This window comes from Crinia signifera, chromosome 6 (assembly GCF_055691185.1).
Source record: "Crinia signifera chromosome 6, ASM5569118v1, whole genome shotgun sequence".
Taxonomy (NCBI): domain Eukaryota; kingdom Metazoa; phylum Chordata; class Amphibia; order Anura; family Myobatrachidae; genus Crinia; species Crinia signifera.
In genome coordinates, this window is record NC_139222.1 from 275,552,451 (window position 1) to 275,572,172 (window position 19,722).

General features: G+C 43.6%; 1 protein-coding gene across 2 annotated transcripts in view; it reads left to right on the top strand.

The window, feature by feature from the left end:
- Positions 1-621: 621 nt before the first annotated feature.
- LOC146007290 (killer cell lectin-like receptor subfamily F member 2) overlaps positions 622-19,722 on the top strand; it is a 238,243-nt gene continuing 219,142 nt past the window's right edge. The window contains exons 1-6 of one of the 2 annotated variants that reach the window (XM_083145636.1): positions 622-660; positions 4,924-5,028; positions 11,652-11,735; positions 12,740-12,888; positions 12,993-13,105; positions 13,459-14,156. In XM_083145636.1, the coding sequence (XP_083001762.1) occupies positions 648-660; positions 4,924-5,028; positions 11,652-11,735; positions 12,740-12,888; positions 12,993-13,105; positions 13,459-13,576 (582 nt within the window). In that variant the 5' untranslated portion in view covers positions 622-647 and the 3' untranslated portion in view covers positions 13,577-14,156. Of the gene's footprint in view, positions 661-4,923; positions 5,029-11,651; positions 11,736-12,739; positions 12,889-12,992; positions 13,106-13,458; positions 14,157-19,722 lie in introns of those variants that run through there. The other variant, XM_083145635.1, reaches the window with a different exon arrangement.

Genomic DNA, 19,722 nt, shown 5'->3' on the forward strand with positions numbered 1-19,722 from the left:
AACCTTGTCCATGTATGATACACGCTATACCAATACTTATAAAACAGTATCCTTTCGCAGTACTTAGTTCCCAATTTGAGTACACCTTTAAAGGATAATGTCCGTATTACACCTTTGTCGCTAAATGTGAATAAAAGCCAAGACTCAAGTATAACTCAAGAAATAAGGAGATAGAGTCTCCAAACAATGTATTTAGTGCCTAGCGGACAACAGGGGTTTCAGAAAGAGAAAAACAGTATTCACAGTGTACAGTTTGTCTAATAATACAAAATATGTACCGCCTAATCTAATCTAATTCTCATCTAAGTAACATCTGTCCCACCTGCAGTGCACATGTTTTTATCCATCTAAGAAGGATTTTGTCAGAGTGAACTAGAATAAGGGCCATTATGCCCACCAAACCCTATTACAGATTACACATCAGAGTTTGGTTTCCTGCAGCTAATACACTGATACATCTATCACCTCTGACCACTGGGCCGGTTCTCTGAATGTTTGTGAGCACGTGCAATGTTCCTGTAGTCTGAGTAAACCACACAGGAAGAGAGCGCAGGCTGTGCTGTCATATAACCCTCATACACCAGGCAATGTGCTCTATATAGTTACTGTACCAGAGGAACTTGGACATTACCCTGCCAGCTAATAACATGGAGAGGCCAGGTAAGACTCATGTTGTATACGTACCCTTTTACATTCTGGACCTTATTCAGATTGATTCGGTCCTCCATGCACGCACCCTATATGCCAAGCATATGGGAACTCCCAGCGTTCCATGGACATTCCCATGAGAATGCTGGGAGTTCTTAGGCTAATGAGGCCGTGACTACCACCGTAATTATGTAAATCATCCATTCACAGCCATGCGGGGGGTACTGCATAAGAGGGGGGCGGCGCTGTGGGCGGTGGACGGCGTATGATGGCCTCACAAGGCTGCGAATTTTGCAGCCTTGCAAGTCCATCAGAATAAGGCCCTATATAGCAGAATGCAATGTAGTTATTTGCCCAGAGAAGAGCTCAACGAAAATCCGGCAAATTGTAATAAGGTTTGTAGTTTACATCTACTAATCACAGATATGAAAATCATGGAACATCCTTGGGGGCTTATTCTGGATGATTCATTTAGATGCGAATTTGCATCCTTGCGAGTCAACCAAAACCCGCCTTGCGAATGGTTGGCTGCCGCCACTCATTCGCAGGTGCGACTCGCTCGCAGGGCATGCGGATGGATGTTACACAGTAACATCCATTCACAGGCCAGGGGGGAACGCCCGCATCTATTGATGGTCGCTGACCATCGAATGATGTGGAACGTGCACGCATATGTAAGGTTGCTCTGAGGCACCGTTACATATGCGTGCACGTTCTGAAGGAAGTGGGTGGGCAGCCGAGATCCGGTGATCTGCCCGTCCCCCGCACCCGCGTCATGGCTACATTAGCATGAAAACACTGGGCGTTCCCATATGTTAATGGAGCCACCCGCCACCCCACACCCCTCTCCCCCTCCCCCCCCCGCACGCTGTCCTGTGTGTGACACAACATCGGACCCCGTTGCGACCTGAATAAGGTCCTTGGTCTCTGAGCGGGGGTTTCCCTTTTCCTGAAAACCGTCTGAAAGATTATAATATAAGGCAAGGACATAGGCCCTTATTCTGGTTCACTCTTAGAGGTAAATTCCTTCTCAAATGGACAAAACCATGTGCACAGCAGGGGGGCAGATGTAACATGTGCAGAGAGAGTTAGATTTGGGTGAGTTATTTTGTTTCTGTGCAGGGAAAATACTGACTGCATGATTTTACACTGCAATATAGATCTCACTTTGAAGAAAAACCCCACCCAAATCTAATTCTCTCTGCACAAGTTACATCTGCCCCACCTGCTGTGCACATGGTTTTGTCCATTTGAGAAGGAATTTGCCTCTAAGAGTGAACCAGAATAAGGCCCTAAGTTTACACTAGATGCATTGGTATTTGAATGGCTCACAGAAAATGGGTCTAATTCAGACCCATAGGCGAATCTAGGGGGTGGTCCGGGGGTGCACAGGACCACCCATTAGCCCATTTTGTAGCTGATGGATGGGGCTTTCCAACGAGCCCAGTCCCGTGTCTCTAGCCCCCTGGGAACCGAAGATACTGCCAAGCAAACCTGGAACGTTTTCCCTATAGGATAACATGGGACCCGCTAATTCCGACCCCCACCCAGTTCAACGGCTACCAGTTCCCCCTTCGGCATCACTGAAGCTCGAGGTTGATCTCAGTCTAACCCAAATCGCTGGGCCTTCAATCTGATACCAGGCTGGATCCTTATGGGTTAATTGGTTCCAGGGATATTCATTTCATTTCTTAAATGTAATTTCATGACTGTTTATGTTTTTTGAGGGCAGATTTCACGGGACCAAAATCATTTGAAGCCAACTCAAAAGTTCTTCAATATGATACTGGTCTCATGTAAATGGGTCAGTTGGTTCCGAAGATATAGCTGGTTGGTTAAAGGGGGGTAGGGAGAGGGGAGTGGTTGTCTCTCCCCCTCACACCAGAAAATGCAGGCTGGTGTATAAGGGGTCAGCCTGGGAATGTCCCTGCATGATCCTGGGACCATATTCCCGGGTACTATGGTGCACGGCATCATGTGTAATGGGTACTATGGTGTGCAGCATCATGTGTAATGGGTACTATGGTGTGCGGCATCATGTGTAATGGGTACTATGGTGTGCGGCATCATGTGTAATGGGTACTATGGTGCCATCAAGCAAGAACCCCCTAGCAATGAGCACGTAGGTAAGCAGCACTTATGTGGCAAATATGTAATGGGCATTACGGTTTGTTATATGGTATGTAATGGGCATCATGATGTGTGGCACAATGTGTAATGGGCATTATGGTGTGTGGCCTTATGTGTAATTGGCATTACGGCGTGTGGCTTTATGTGTAATGGGTATTACTGTGTATGGTCTAAAGTGTAATACCACACCCCCTTTTGTGATGCCACGCCTCCTTCCCCAGGAGACCACGCCCCCTTTTTGCCGCGCGGCTACGCCGCGCAAAGTTCACCCTTCTATTGTGTCTAGATCTGGGACCACCCATTACCATAATTCTAGATTCGCCTATGTTCAGACCTGATTGCTGGGAGGCTAATTTGCAGAGTCCTACGATCAGGTTTACACCACCCTCCCAGAGTGATATCCCACCCATACAAACCTGCGAATTGCTTAGCACAGCTTGAGAAAATATTGCAGGCCGGCGTATACAGTAGCTGCAAATCCATGCACAAGCCGCTGACGATCTAATGATCTTCCTGTGTGCATAGCCCAGGACTTACACGCGGCTGTGATAGAATCAGGCGAATCGGGACCGGGGCTGACGTCACATGACTTCCCTGAAAACGCCTGGGTGCGCCTGTGCTTTCCCTGACACTCCCAGTAAACGGCCGGCTTCCTCTCAATCTACTTGTGAATGGCCAGTGATTAAAAATGAAGCAGGAGGATGGCCTCGCGCATGCGCACTACAGACGGTACAGATGCGCAGTCTAACAATAATCGCCCGGCCTGCTAATTCACAGTCATGTAATCAGGTCTGAATTAGGCCCAATGTCTAGGTCAACAGTCATTATTGACAATGGCCGACACAAGCAAAAGGTCGACATGACAATAGCTGTCATGCATTTTTATAATTTTCTCCTGATTTATTTAGACTTTTTATGCTTTTCCTTCCACTTGGATGCCATTGGGAATGGTAACTGTGGTCTGAAGCATGACGAGTGACGTGAGCCTTGCGTGGCTACACGGTACACGATTTTGGGATCCACGTGTGCAGGTGTCGACACTGATACAAAAAAGTCAACCCTTTGATGCATCGTCCTTTTCCAAATCAACATTTTTCTTTCAAAAGATAATTAGTGTGTTGGTACTGAGGAAAGGATTTACAAATTATTGCCATGGTAACTGTGCCATGTGACACACCGTATAACTGGAAAAGAGGGACTGGCGAGGTTATTTATTGTTTTTTTTTTACAGTTTCTTATATAGCTCAGCAAATTCCGTTGCGCTTTACAATTGGAAACAACAGTGATTCAACAAACTGGGTAGATACAAACCGACATGGAGGTAGGAGGGCCCTGCTCGCAAGCTTACAGTCTATAGCATGGGTCCTCAAACTGCGGCCCTCCAGATGTGGTGAAACTACAAATCCCAGCATGCCTTGGCACAGTTTTCCTATAAGGTAGTGTTAAAACTGTGGCAAGGCATGCTGGGAACTGTAGTTTCACCACATCTGGAGGGCTGCAGTTTGAGGACCCATGGTCTATAGGGATAATAGGAGGGATACATAAGGATAGAATTCCATAGCATGGCAGTCCCAGCAGATTACAGGACAGTCCTGATGGGATGCAATTAGATCTGAATGCTACTGGAGGTTGTGTGGGGGTCCTGAATATGATAGGCTGCCTGATGAGGTGAGTTTTCAGGGAACGCTGAAAAGTTTGGAGGCTAGTGGAGAGTCTTAGTGTGCTTGGAAGGACATTCCATAGGGTGGGTGCTGCCTGACAAAAGTCCTGCAATTGTGAAAGGAGCAAGTAATGAGTGTGGCTGAGAGGCGCAGATCTTGTGCAGAGCGGAGAGGTCGGGTGGGGAATGTAACATTTGAGGGTATTTTTTTATTTATTTATTTTTTAAAATAGGAAGTCGTTACGAAACAAACAAAACATAACCCAAAGGTACTGAGAGAACAGGTGGTACAGGGTGGCATAATAAAAAGGAGGTCACATATTGGGCGTGTTTCACTCCCCCTTTACTGGGCTGCGAATTCACAGCTTGATCGATTATGAAATGATTCCACATGCGCACGGTACGCAGTGCACGTGCTTGAGCCGTCCGTTTGGAGCAAAGGCTTCACTGTAACAGCGCTCTCCTTTTATTTATATCTCTTGCAGATAAAGCTCTCCTGATAAAACCCTGGCTGCCCTCCTGGAAGGGGGTGATTATTACCCTTCTAATTGGAGCCAATATCATCTTCATTCGCATCATTGAAGCGGTTGGTAAGTGATGTCACAGGTGTGATGTGTCAGCTTCTGGTTGTCGCCTTTATTCTTTACTAGCTGACCCACCCGGCGTTGCCCGGGAAAACCTTGTTTTTTGTTTTTTTTATTTCCAGAATTGCTGTAAAATGTCATCTTATGCTGTGCCAGAGGCCCCAGATTGTAATTTGTGAAAGCCTCCACCATAATGTTAGAATGTGTTTGCATTGATACTCAATGCCTTGGTGGGCACATGAGGAAGGAATGTGGCTGGGTTTAATGTGTTGCATCTCTTTATGGTGATATTGACTGGGGCCATCAGTGGCCAGTTCCCACTTGGTGAACCAAGCTGATGACACATATCGAGTCTGGGCAAAAGTTAGGAGAGCCAATACAGCATGGGGAGCATAAACAGTTAAATTGTGTCCTAATACCTCACTCTTGTTTACTAGTTGCGCTATTGCAGCTACACTATGTAAACAAGTGGGGAGTTAGCGTGCCACTGTGTCCAGTTGGCCACTGTAGTACACTATTTGTCTGTTGGCATCACCATGTTTTTTTGAGTAAGAACTCCTGCCGCACATCCAGCTGACTATGTACAGTACAATTTAAATGGTTTCCCATAGTCTGGCATTCCCAGTGCTGGAGCCAGTGGCGTAGCTAATGCTCTGCAGCCCCCGCAATGGTGGGGGGGGGAGCAGGTGCCCCGGAGAGCAGATTCACGCTCCAGAGCCAGCAGCAAGAGAGCAGCAGCAGCCAATAAGGATACGCCTCTGGCTGTGTGAGGACGCAGTGACAGGGTCACTGAGCGTCCTCACACAGCCAGAGAGCGCTCCCCCTTCCACCCTGCCCGCTGCCCACCCACCTTGCACGCCGCGCTGCTATCTATTCCGGGCTCCCTGTGGCTTTCCTTTAGTGGCTGACTGCTATATGCTGGCAGACAGAGCGGGCTGGGCAGGGGGCAGCCAGGAGGAATGATGAGTGCTCTCCTGGCTGCTCTGCACGTCTGACACCTGCCCCGCAGCCCCAGCATGTCCTCAGATGTAGAGGTTCAGGGCTGGAGCAGTTGGCAGTGTCAGTGTGTCACAAGCAGCTTCCTGAGTTACACAGCTGCTGTGTCTGTGATTATGGAGCCAGCCCCTCCCCCGGGACCTGCCACCAATGAGCAGAGCTCATATACAAAGTCTTCCCTTCCTGTCCCCTGACCTCCCTTCTGCAGCACTGACTGAGCTCGTCTGAGTCTCCTCCCAGCCAGCATCAGCCCAGCCTCCGAGTCCTGCAAGGCTCTTCACTTTTAGAATACAGGTAATTGCTTTAGTAGGGGCAAATATACTGTAGATGTGGAGTGTCAGTGTGGCAATAATTTGTGTATTTATTTGTTGTGTGTGTGTGTTTGTTTGTACAGTACATGGGGGCTGTTTTTTCCCCTTTATTTTATTTGTTTATGTGATTGTATGTGAGCGTGTGGAAAGCATGTGTGGAACATGTGTGTTGGGGGGGGTAAGTGTATATGTATGAATGGATCTGTTATGGAGTCTGACGATTTCTGATATATATCATCTCTATATCTATATATATATCAGATATATTTATTTATATATAGTCCCAAAAGAATGATTTTATCCAAAGTATTCATGCAATCCAGCACCTACAGATGTACCCACGCAACCTGGGCACACATTTACTAAGATGGGCGTGCTAAGGATGCCCTGAGGAAGCTTGGTGAAAGGGTCGTTGGCTAGCAATGACCTCAGCTCCCTATCCTATGCTTCTTTAAAAATGCACCTAATGTTGTAGAAATGAAATGAAATGTATGTGATGTGTTACGGAGTTAAGCAGTCTGTACTAGTAGCCGAGATACAGTGACAGAAGCGGCGTGGGTGCGTGTCCGGCTGACAGAAGCTGGCTCACAGCCTCCGTGCAGCCCGTGAGACACGGAGCTGCCCGGACATTCATAATAGACAGCGGCGGTATGAGCATATTCTCTGGCTTGTTACAGCCGACTCATAGCCGCTGGAGAACTGTTAAATAAGCCCGCAATACGGCAATACTAAACGCAGTGGGCAATAATAACATTTATGAAATAACTGACAGCGGCAGTATTTTTGCATTACCGCAGCATATCAAACGTAATAATAACCATCCATCTCCATCTCATGAGCTGGGTTATATGACTATTATTTGGGATGCGGTCATTTGGTCTACTGCATTATGGTCGACAGTCATTAGGTCGAATCCATTAGGTCGACATGCTAAAAGGTCGACATGACTCTAGGTCGACATGGGAAAAGGTCGACATGATTCTAGTTCGAAAGGTCATTAGTTCGACAGGTCATTAGTTCGACAAGGTCATTAGTTCGACATTGTCTATGTCGACATTCACAAGGTCGACATGGAGTTTTTCACTGTTTTTTGAGCCAACATGTGCCGACAGGCGGTATTTCACGCCCTACCATCCACTAGGGCGTGGTGGGAGAATAAAATAGTGTGCCGAGCGTAGCGAGGCACCGTGCCCGACGCATCGCGAGCGCAGCGAGCGATGCGAGGGGATGCAGTGCACTTTAAACTGTGTCCATGTCGAATGTGTTGACATTCAGGTAAAAAAAAACAGTGAAAAACCCCATGTCGACCTTGTGAATGTCGACATAGACAATGTCGAACTAATGACCTTGTCGAACTAATGACCTGTCGAACTAATGACCTTTCGACCTAGAATCATGTCGACCTTTTCCCATGTCGACCTAGAGTCATGTCGACCTTTTAGCATGTCGACCTAATGGATTCGACCTAATGACTTTCTACCATAATGCAATAGACCAAATGATCCCAACCCCTATTATTTATATAGCATATATACCAGATATAGCTCAGTGACTGAGCACTTGAAAATCAATATTAATAAACAGTGCTGAAATTTGGAGAATATATAACAACTGCTAGTCACAATAATAACTGTATATGTTCAATACAGAAGTATGGAATAAAGTGGTTATTTATTGTATATTACACTTGTACAATCCGTGAAAAGACAACCTAAGCACTAGGTATTATATTTATGAGCTGGGTTACATAATCGCTTACTGAATAGCACTAATACCAGATATAGCTCAGTGTCTGTACACCTTAAAACTAAAATCTGTATAATAAATAGACAATGTTTGGCCTTGGAGATATATACAGCGACAGCTAATCATAATACAATCAGAGCCTATCCAATACATGAGCATGGAATAAAGAGGTTATGAATTATCCATTACCTCTGTGCAATCAGTAATACTAAAATGTAAACCCCAAGTACTGTAATATATAATACAGTGGGCATTATTTGCGGATATGTAAAATACTGTCAGTAATAATAATATCATAACAACATCAATACAATTTCTGACAGCCAACCCACAGCCCCTGTCAGCCCGCAAGGTATAATCTATTATGATTGATAAACTATAGTACAGCTGCATGAGAGATATATACAATAAAAAACTGCACTTCTCTCTGCAAAATATTTGACAAAATCTGTCTGCAGAAAATATGAGATGTCAGTTTGTTGTATTAATTAAATATAACGAAATTAAACTCTGAACACACACATTAATCTGAAAGAATCAGAAAAGACAAGATCTGATACATAAAGATCTATTGCAATATAGAAATTCGCAACATTTAAGCACAAAATATCTCTTCCTTAAACTGAACAGGGAGAAAAGTGCTAATACAAAGCATATAGGAAGCATACAGGGATAAGAGAACCCTACAATAATTTTGTTTGGGGAGCAGTGGTCATTGATATTTTAAACTATATTTCTTTCTTTATCTTTTTCATATTTTAAATATTTCACCTTTTAATGAACAAAATAAAAGTTAAATCTTAAAAACAAACATTGTGACTTTCAGTGCACCTACAATATACTTACTTTTCTTGTAAAAATGTGTGTCTTTACTTAAGTAGTAGGTGGCACCTCCTTTTTGAAAAAAATATAGGGGAATTTCCCCAGAAAATACTCATATTAGAGGAGATAGGACAGTCTCACGAATATAAAAGACTGGTGCGGGAATCATACTTTGTTTTTTTGTATGTGCTATGGATGATGCCCATAGCAACCAAGCAGGTTCTACTACTTATTTATTTAGCACATTCTACAAGAAAAAAGCTAGAATCTGATTGGTTGCTATGGGCATCATTCTATCTTCAATAGAACTTTACCTCATGGTTTGTTGTGCCGCGTGTAAATCTTAATATACTGGGCGGTGTCTAAACCGAGCCTCCCGAACCCCTAAGCCTGACCATAACCCCTGCCTTGCATGTCCTAAAATCTCCACCCACAGCCTAACCCTAAATCACTAGTACCTAATCCCAATCCCCCCTTTCTTGGGCTTTTTTTGCATATTATTTGGGTCCTAGCAAGCAATAAGGCAGTGCTGAGATACTGTGTTCATGAATGTCGCATTTATGACCTATGGGAGTATGGGGCCTACTCAGAACAGTGAGAGGCACTACTGGGGGCATTGTATAAAGGGCATTGTGTAATGGACACTACTGTAGGCCCCCTATGTATAAGCAGGAGTACTGGGCCATTACGGTGTGTGGCATGTTGTGTAAAGGGCATTATGGTGTTTGGCATCTTGTGTAAGGGGTATTACAGTGTGCGGCATATCTTCTACTAAGCATTGCCACGCTATAGGTTCTTTATGTTCTTCATAAATTCTTTGTGTGTTTTTTTTAAGTTTGTGAGGGGATATTTTTACAGGTCGCACTGGGAACTGAATTGTCAATAGCCAGTCCTGCTTGTTTTACCACAAAATAGGGGGGGGGGGGGCAGAATTTATTTTGGCAGGGGGGAGCAAAATTTCTAGTTACGCCACTGGCTGGAGCCCTTGTTAGGTTTGCCTTTAGCTCCTCAAAAGTCAGCTCAGATTCCTCAGAATGTGAGACTCGGTCTAGCTTAGTAGAGGAGACCATTCCTTGCAGTGGTAATGCAGGAATTGAGAAACCTGGGATCCAGTTGTAACAGTATCCACACATGCCTAAAAAGGTACAGATTTTCTGCTGATTCTGTGGCAGCAACATATTTTGAATTGCTTGGGTTCTGGCATCAGTGAGATCTCTCAACCCTTGGGTAAGACAGTGTCCCAGATACTTTACCCTGGTCTGGCATACAGTAGCTGCAGTTTGTCCTTCAATACTTTACGTCCTGTCTTTGAGAGATACATCAGCAGTTGTCTAGTGTCAGCTACTGATGACAGTAGTGAGTCAGAACATAACAATAAATCATCAACATATTGTATCAGTATCAAGCCACTCATGGGCTGAAAGGACTGTAAGCAATCATGCAAGGCCTGGGAGAAGATGCTAGGGCTGTCTTTGTATATCTGGGGGATGCGGGTCCAAGGGTACTGTACTCCTCGGTACATAAAAGCAAAAAGGTATTGGCTGTCAGGGTGTAAAGGAACAGAAAAGAAAGCAGAGCAGAGGTCAATGACAGTGAAATGTGTACAGTGAGGCGGAATTTGCATCAGGATGAGAGCTGGGTTTGGCACTACTGGGAATTGGCTCTCAACTACTTTGTTTACCCCTCTAAGATCCTGCACTAGTCCGTAGCCCCTCCCCCCACTCTTTTTCAAAGGAAAAATGGGATTGTTGGCCATGCTAGACGTCTGAACTAGGATTTCCTGTTGTAACAATCGCTGTATTACTGGATACACTCCCATCTTGACCTCAGTTTTTAAAAGGTATATGAAGCGGATACGGGCAGGGAGATTCTGCCCAGCCACCATGATACTGGGACACACATGCGTGTGAGACGCACGCGTGTCCCTATCGCCGGCGCTCACCAGAGGAGAGGATCTGATGGGCGCCAGCAATGAATGAGGCCAGCTACATATGTAAATCTAGGAAAATCGACCTTTAGTAAATATACCCCATATAAAATTGTATTAATCAGATAAAGGCGTGACTGCCCACTTCATGAAAAGTGTGTTAAAGATGATGGTTCAAGTTGTTTGGTAATACTGGGGGTGCTGACAGCCCTGCTGAGTCCCGTAAAATGGGGGTGGCCTGTGGGAGGGGGCATAGCCATGCCCCATATAAAATCAAAAAAACCTTAGCGGGTGGGCAGGCCACCGACCGGGGGTGGGAAACCCAGTAATTAAACAAAAGAGGACAGGTCACCAAATAAAGGTTGACAGGCCTTAGGTCAACACAAACAAAAGGCCAACTTGGCTAATGTCAACAGGGTCATAAGGTTGACACGTGCATTAGGTCGACATGGACAAGGTCAACAGTCAAAAGGTCAACATGGGTTTTTTACTTTGTTTGTCCCGAATGTCGTCACAGTCGACATGGACACTATATTGGTGCCCCGCATCCCCTCACATGGCATGCTGTGTTCGCCATGCTTTGGTCACGGTGCCTCACTATGCTCATCACACTATTCTATTCTCAGTTCATGCCCTAGTGGATGGTATCTCTCTCCCCACTGCCCGGCTCCCTGCAATGTGGGAAGGGGGAGCAGGCCCTGGGCCCCTCCAGCAGACCCAGGCCCAAGTAAAAAGTACCCGCTTCCACCCTCTGGATGGCTCTGCATCAATAACATTTTTTTCCAACCTAAATAACAGATACTAATTCGCTCTTCTGTCTCTTTCAGTGTATCAGTATAATAATACAAATGATGTGACCTGTAAAACAGAGATAAAGCAGCTCTGTGTGAGCTCCAATGGGACACTACAAGGTAAGTGCTGTACCATCTATGGATATCTCATGGAGACCAACTGATAAATAATTGTGCAATGTGGGCCTGATTCAGAGATCTGAGGAATTGCAGAGGCTCACACAAGGGGATTTGTAATTCTGTCCACCAAAATGTGAATGCTGCAGGTGCTTATATGAAATCGATGCTTCCTACAATATATGAAATAGAAACCTCATTCTTTCCATTTGCAATCAAAGTGCTGCAGACATGGATGTTGCCTCAGATCACCATTGTGACCAACAGCTTGGTTTGGCAGGCTGCATAAAATGAGGGTTACCCAGCCTGGCCGGTTCCTGGCAGCTTGCAAGACTGAATTGGCAACCAATGGGAAACAGCCGTGGTGAGCCAATAAGCACAACCTACAGATGTAGCCATGCTCATATGAAAGAGAGCTGATAACAAGATATCAGGTAGGGGCGCAATTACTAGACCTGGTTAGCAAAAAAGAAGCTGCAGTACAAAAAAAGGGGGTTGTCACTCCCCTACAAGAAGATACAAAAAAGAAATACAATAGACTGCGCTAATTTTTGAATGAAAGGTATTAAAGAAATGCCAGTAACCTAAAAGTTGAACATGGTTTAATGTAGATATAAACAAATATAGCAGCTCAGGTTAAAATCAAAGGTTTTACATATATTGTGCACATATAAAAATAAAAATAATAATAAATATAATGCAAAATGAAAAAATGGGGGGAATTTAAAAATTCCTAAAGTGACTGAAAATTGTGTCCATACGGTACCGTATATTTGACAGAGTCCAGCTGGATGGGGGGCAGAGAATGATGAGCCCGCTTGGATCCGTTCCTATTCTGCCTCAAGTATGAGGGACCTGGATGGCTGGGGGAGGGATTAGCAGCTTGATGTTAGGGAGTGAATGGACTCTGATGCCTTATTTACAATGCAAACCAAAGACAAAATGTAACCTGGCAAAGCTGTAGAATAATAATAAGACAACATTACAAAAACAATTGTGTCTTACAGGGTGCGCACTGTGTCCTAGTAACTGGCTGCTGTATGGGGACAACTGTTATCACTATTCAGATGCTACATTGAGGACATGGAACCAGAGCCAGGAGCTGTGTGAGGTGATGGGAACCCACCTACTACTGATAGAGGACCAGGAACAGCAGGTGAGTGGTCTGTGCTCTACTTTGAGGCACAATAAAACCATCTTAATTTAATATATTATATTTAAATAGAATTGTAATCACCTTGTTATATTACTGTGTTCTAGGCATTTATAACAAACAATCTCACAAGACAGACTGGGGACATGATTTGGATTGGACTATACCAGGCTGGAGATAGGTGGAGATGGGTGAACGGGCGGCACCATAACACCAGCCTGTAAGTGAATTTGATGTTAGAGGCAGCTTTTGTTCTAGCAATAACCTGCAATCCAGGCCGTGTGCATTAACATGGGTGTGGTTTGGCGCTCCGACAGTGGGGATGCTGATGGTCAGTATACCGACATTGTCATACCGACTGCCGATAATCGGACAGGTGGGGCAAACTCAGTGAAGCCCCTAGTTGGCCTGCTGAGCTTGCAATGCTGTGCATGCCACGATGGGGGCTTGGTGGCTCACTGTGCTTGCCACAGGTTCTATTCTCCCTCTGTTATACCGTTGTAATATTATTTATCCTTAGAACCTCCAGAACATTCTAATGTGATTTTTTTTGTTTTTGTTTTTCTTACACAGGTTCCAGCTGAATGATAATGCAGGAAGCTGTGCATTAATGAGTAGAAATGGTTATTATACTGGTGTGTGTAACTCTACATATAAATTCATATGTCAAAGGAAAGCTTTGATGGTGTGACATTGCTGTAATAGGAGAATACTGTATGCTGATGGATCATTTATGGCTAAAGATAAATATCTGATGTATGTTCCAAATAGGGCTGAAATTTAAAAAAACACAACTGTGTATTAAACATGTTTTGCTTGCAAACCTCATCTGCAGAACATGTGTCTCAGTGATCTAAAGCAGGCCATACAGTACTATCTCAGAAATGTATGGCCATCTGATCCCTCGCTAGCCGTCTGGGACCTTCCCGGGCAGCAGGATCGCATGCTACATTGCATGCGGTACTTTCACATGTGATGTAGTGCATGTGACCCATTCCTCAGCGCCGTAGGGGGTCCGAGTCAGAGGTCGGACCTGCATGCAGGTCCGACCTCCGACAGAAGTCCAATGCGCATGAGACCGCACATCGGACCCAATGGCATGTCATACACATCTAATTTGGGCTGGTTTCTTGGCCCAAATCACTGTAGTGTATGGGGGCCTTGAGGCAGACAACCACATTACATAAACAAGGAATTGGTATCCAGCTATATGCTGGTACCTCTAGGTGGCGCTGCTTAGCCAAAAAACATTAAGATACCAAGATTTGTGATATCACTTGTTTATTATAAAAAGCATCATTCATTTATACAATATAATAAAAACAACTGACAGACAAGACATACAATGATACAACATATAACACAAAGAAGTGACGAGGCTCAGTATATTCTTATATACTGAGGCTATTTCATAATGAGTGTTCAATATATATCAGAGGCATTGTATAGTTACCAGTCCCAGTGTATATTAAATTGCAGGGTTCCTTTCAGAGATTTCTTAGAATTATATAGCGGATTTTTGGCTTGAGCACCCACCAGCAAAAACAGAAATCAGCACCTATGGTGTCCCATATATTATCCTAGATGTTGTTCATTTCAATCGTGTCATTAAGACATCTAGGATAATATGTGGGACACAATAGTTATAGTCAGGATAGAATAGAATTGCCAAAATTCATCTGTATATAAGATCAGTGGGATGATTAAGAAATTACAGTCAGATAGATAATCCAATGTAGGGGTTATGTGGATATCGCTATTATGATTGTTTTCTAATGTGATTATTCAATGTTATGTATAGGAGAGGGCATTAGCCAACTAATAAAAAATAAAAAAACAATAAAAATCGGTCTAGGGGTAGTGCTTGAGATATGAAATAAGGTTAATATGTAATGGTGGTGAACATGTGCATGCATATGTGTGGATTAATGTATGTGCATGCAGATGTTTATACAATTTTATGATTATACTGTATGCCTGTATATGTGGGTTTATATCCATATATAAATTAGTTTTTTATATATAGGGAACTTTTTATGTATCTTTTTAAGTAAAGCCACATATGTATCAAATAATGTAATTTTGAAGTGGCGAGCTGAGGAGTAAACAAATATATATGATGAATTGACAACGAGAGGCTGATAAAGAGTTAATATGAGGCTATGAACGAGTTATCCATACCAATATGTCACATCCACCATGGCATTTACCCAAAACCCCTGTGCTGTACTCAGCCCTAGGCTCTCTAGCTGCACTTATAAAACCATGGCGCTCACCTCTGCTTGTGTCCCTGGCTCCAGTGCGGTACATGTGGCTGCGCTGTCACCGCGTGGTGACACCGGTGCTGTGTGCTCTGGTTCCATGCAGGGTATGAGTGGCGTGCCGCCATATGTGTTTGTGCCTGGTTAGCTCTCTGAATGAATGCCGGCGTTGCGCAGCTGCATACAATCCGGAATGGCTGAAATCTGTCGCCCTCTCTGGCGGGCGTCATCTTGTTGGTTACCTCAGACTCTCCTGTGCGGCTCCGCCTCCCCTGTCAGATTGCCTGACCTATCTCTGCACAGTCCACCTGTTAAGTACTGACTGGCCAGGTTAGACCGGCAGTCAGTACAATGATGTCGATCTCTCAGCATCATTGCTCCGGTCTGGCTCTGTAGTTGTCCACTACAATCCTGAGCATATTCAAAGAATGTCTCCTTCTGATCGTCAACTGCTCCAAGTGCCACTGACTCCATTGCCACCAATGAGGATTCAACAAGGTTAGCCCTCCCAAGGGGTCTCACCTTGCTTCACATTCACGATGGTTATTTCCACGGTCACCTCTGTCTGCAGCTACGATCTTACTCAGCAAGGATAAGTCTTCTTCATTCATTATCTTCATTATTCATTTATCTTCCAATTTTCAATCCGCTCATCCACTCTTCAACCCAATCATCCAATCTTCAATCCAATAATCCAATCCTCAATCCAATCATTCAATCTTCAACCCAATCATCCAGTCCTCAACCCAATCATCCAATCCTCAACCCAATCATCCACTCCTCAATCCAATCATCCAATCTTCAACCCAATCATCCAATCTTCAATCCAATCATCCAATCCTCAATCCAATCATCCAATCTTCAAACCAACCATCTAATCTTCAATTCAATCATCCCATCCTTAATCCAATCTTCCAATCTTCAATCCAATCTTCCAATCCTCAATACAGTCATCCAATCTTCAACCAATTATTCAATCTTCAATTATCCAATCCGATTCTTTTATTTATTCTTCAACTCTTCAAGCAATATTCCAATATTCTTTCAAGTACCAAGCATCATCATATTCTGCAATAACATATTGGACTATTGACTTTATATTTGCATATCTGCCATATATCATTTGTGCCATCAGTATCATTGTCTTGCAATACCTTTATTAAACCAACTTCATTTTATCCTATTTGTTTCACTCCATTCTGTCGTGGATGCAACCCCTTTACGTTAAAGCACCCAGCCTACGTTACTCTGCAGCTGGTGCTTCTAAAAGCGAGACAGTTTTTACTGACTCCATGGATCCAGCATCAGGTCCGGAGAGAGGCGCTGTTCCTGTACAACAACTTGCAGCTCGTCTGGATCAACAGGAGGCTGCTCAGGAGCAGGTTATTCATGCCCTTCAGGGCCTGACCCAGAGACTGGTCACTATTCAAAGTACGTTGCAAAAAGGTCAAGGGCCTGTAGTTACATCTGCACCATCATCTAGACCTATGCCTACTGCCACAGGAGTTACTGCTCACCTTCAACTACCTACTCCAGCTAAATTTGATGGGAACCCTTAAAAATTGTAGGGGTTTCATCAATCAATGTGAGATTCATTTTGAACTTCAATCCTCATATTTTCCCACCAAGAGGTCCAAAGTGGCCTATGTGATATATCTTCTTACTGGTTCAGCCCTCAATTGGGCATCTCCCTTATGGGAAAAATCCTCTACTAGCAGATTATGCCTGGTTTATCGCTACAATCATTTTTGATAAACCAGGGCGTGTCAGTTTCGCCGCTACAGAAATCCTAAGGCTGCGTCAAATCCTAAGGCTGCTGATCCTTAATCAATACCTAATTCAGTTCAAAATCCTAAGGCTGCTGATCCTTAATCAATACCTAATTCAGTTCAAAATCCTAGCAGCCGAGTTGGCGTGGAATGAGGAGGCCTTTTTAGCTGCATTTATGAATGGACTCTCAGACAAAATCAAAGATGAGCTTGGTGCTAGAGACCTACCCCCTAAGCTAGAAGATCTAATCTCATTATGCACAAAAATTGATCTGAAGCTCAGAGAAAGGAATCAAGAGAGAAACCGATCTGATCCTAACCCTATTTTTCTTGCTACCAAGCCATCCTCTTTATCAGAGGAAGAACCTATGCAGGTTAACCGTTCCAAACTAACTCCAGCTGAGCGTAAACATCGCCAAGTTGAACGCCTTTGTCTGTATTGTGCTGATCCCCAGCACTCCGTCGATTCCTGTCCTAAGAAGCCGGGAAACGCTAGAACCTAACCTGTAAAAGAGAGGGCAGGTTAGGGGTTGTCCTTACCTCTCTAAATAACAAAGATTGTATTCTTCAAGTTTCCTTGCAGGTTAAACATCAGCTCAGACAGTTGCCAGCTCTTCTCGATTCAGGAGCAGCAGAAAGCTTCATCACTACTGATGTTGTTAAGCATTGGCACCTACCCACTACACCGCTTCATCGCCCTGTATATCTCACTGCAGTGGATGGGAGTCATATATTGGGAGAGATGTCACACAAAAAACCCAACCTTTAACTCTGCAAATTGGTTTACATACAGAAAGAATACAGTTCTTTGTCATCCCCAAATCCTCCTACCCAATCGTCCTGGGACTCCCCTGGTTATGTACCCATAATCCCAGTATCAATTGGGTAACTTCTCAAATCCAAACTTGGAGTACTAATTACATAGTTACATAGTAGGTAAGGCTGAAAAAAGACTTGCGTCCATCTAGTTCAACCTGGTATAGATATCCATTGCTGATTTGGTAGGTTCTGATATTTTACAGATTTTACAGATTATATTTCTTATTTGTACCCATGGATGTTTTTCTCCAGTAAATGTTTGTCCAACTTTGCCTTGATCGCATTTAATGAGCCAGCCGTTACCACCTCTCTGGGAAGAGAGTTCCAGAGTTTGACTGTTCTGACCGTAAAGAAATTCTTTCTACTAGCTGAATGAAATCTTTTTTCTTCTAATCTATACTCATGCTCTTGTGTCCTAGATTCCTTTCTAGTAGAAAAGAGGGTGTGTGACAGTTCCTTATAATGGCCCTTGATATACGTGTACATGTTGAGCATGTCCCCCCTTAAACGTCTCTTTTCCAATGTAAATAGTCCCAAATTGCTTAATCTCTCCCAGTAGCTTAAATTCTCCATTCACCTAATAAGCTTTGTTGCTCGCCTTTGGACTTTTTCTAATTCTATGATGTCCTTTTTATAGTGTGGGGCCCAGAACTGCACTCCGTACTCGAGGTGAGGTCTCACCAATGCTTTATACAGTGGCATAATTACCCTTGAGTCCCTAGTTTCCATTCCCCTTTTAATACATGCCAGAATTTTGTTGGCCTTTTTTGTAGCTACATTACAATGGGCACTACATCCCAGTTTGCTGTCTATTTGGCCTCCTAGATCCTTTACAAGTATGGAATTACCCAGTTCCTCTCAGCTAAGGTTGTAACTTGCACACTGGTTGTGTCTCCCAAGGTGCATAACCTTACATTTATCTACATTGAACCTCATCTTCCATTTTTTTGCCCACTCATCAAGAATTGCAAGATCATTTTGAAGCATGGTGACATCTTCTGATGATTTGATGACTTTGCTAAGTTTTGTATCATCCGCAAAGATGGATACATTGCTGAGTAACCCTATCCCAATATCTTTAATAAAAATGTTAAACAAAATGGGCCCCAAAACCGAACCCTGGGGCACTCCACTTAGTACCGGTATCGTATCTGATACGGCACCATTCACAACCACTCTTTGTTCTCTATTACATAGCCAATTCCCTACCCATCTGCAGATACTTTCACCCAATCCTAGGTTCTCCATTTTATTAATCAATCTCTTGTGTGGGACAGTATCAAATGCTTTAGCGAAATCTAGGAAAATCACATCTACAGCATTTCCATTATCGAGGATTTTGCTAACCTCTTCATAGAACCCTAGTAGATTAGTTTGGCATGAACGATTTTTCACGAACCCATGTTGGTTAGTACTGAGTAGACGGTGATGGTCTAAATATTCCTGGATACCATCCCTTAAAAATCCTTCAAATAGTTTACCCACAATTGATGTTAAACTAACGGGTCTGTAATTAGCGGGATCTTACTTTTTTGAATTTTGGCACTACCTCTGCTATTCTCCAATCTTTTGGTACTATACCTGACGATAGTGACTTGCTAAAGATATAATGTAGGGGGGTAGCTAGTTCATCCCTTAATTCCATTAATACCCTCGGATGAATCCCATCTGGCCCTGGTGATTTATTTGTTTTGAGCCTCAGTATTATTTCCTTCGGCGTGAAATCCACAATGAGATCTGGCTTATTTGTCCCGTTTGTGGTAAATGTTCGTTCCACAGTCTGCTCTCCCTTAGTAAATACTGATGAGAAGAACTCATTTAACAGTTTTGCTTTTCCCTTGTCCTCAGTAACACTTTTTCCACTAGTATTAATTAGTGGGCCTATGTTTTCCTTAATTAAACGTCTACTATTTTTTTTTTTTTATTTTCTTTATTGAAAATTTTTCGACATTAACAACAATAGTAGTATTAGGTCATCATAATATAAC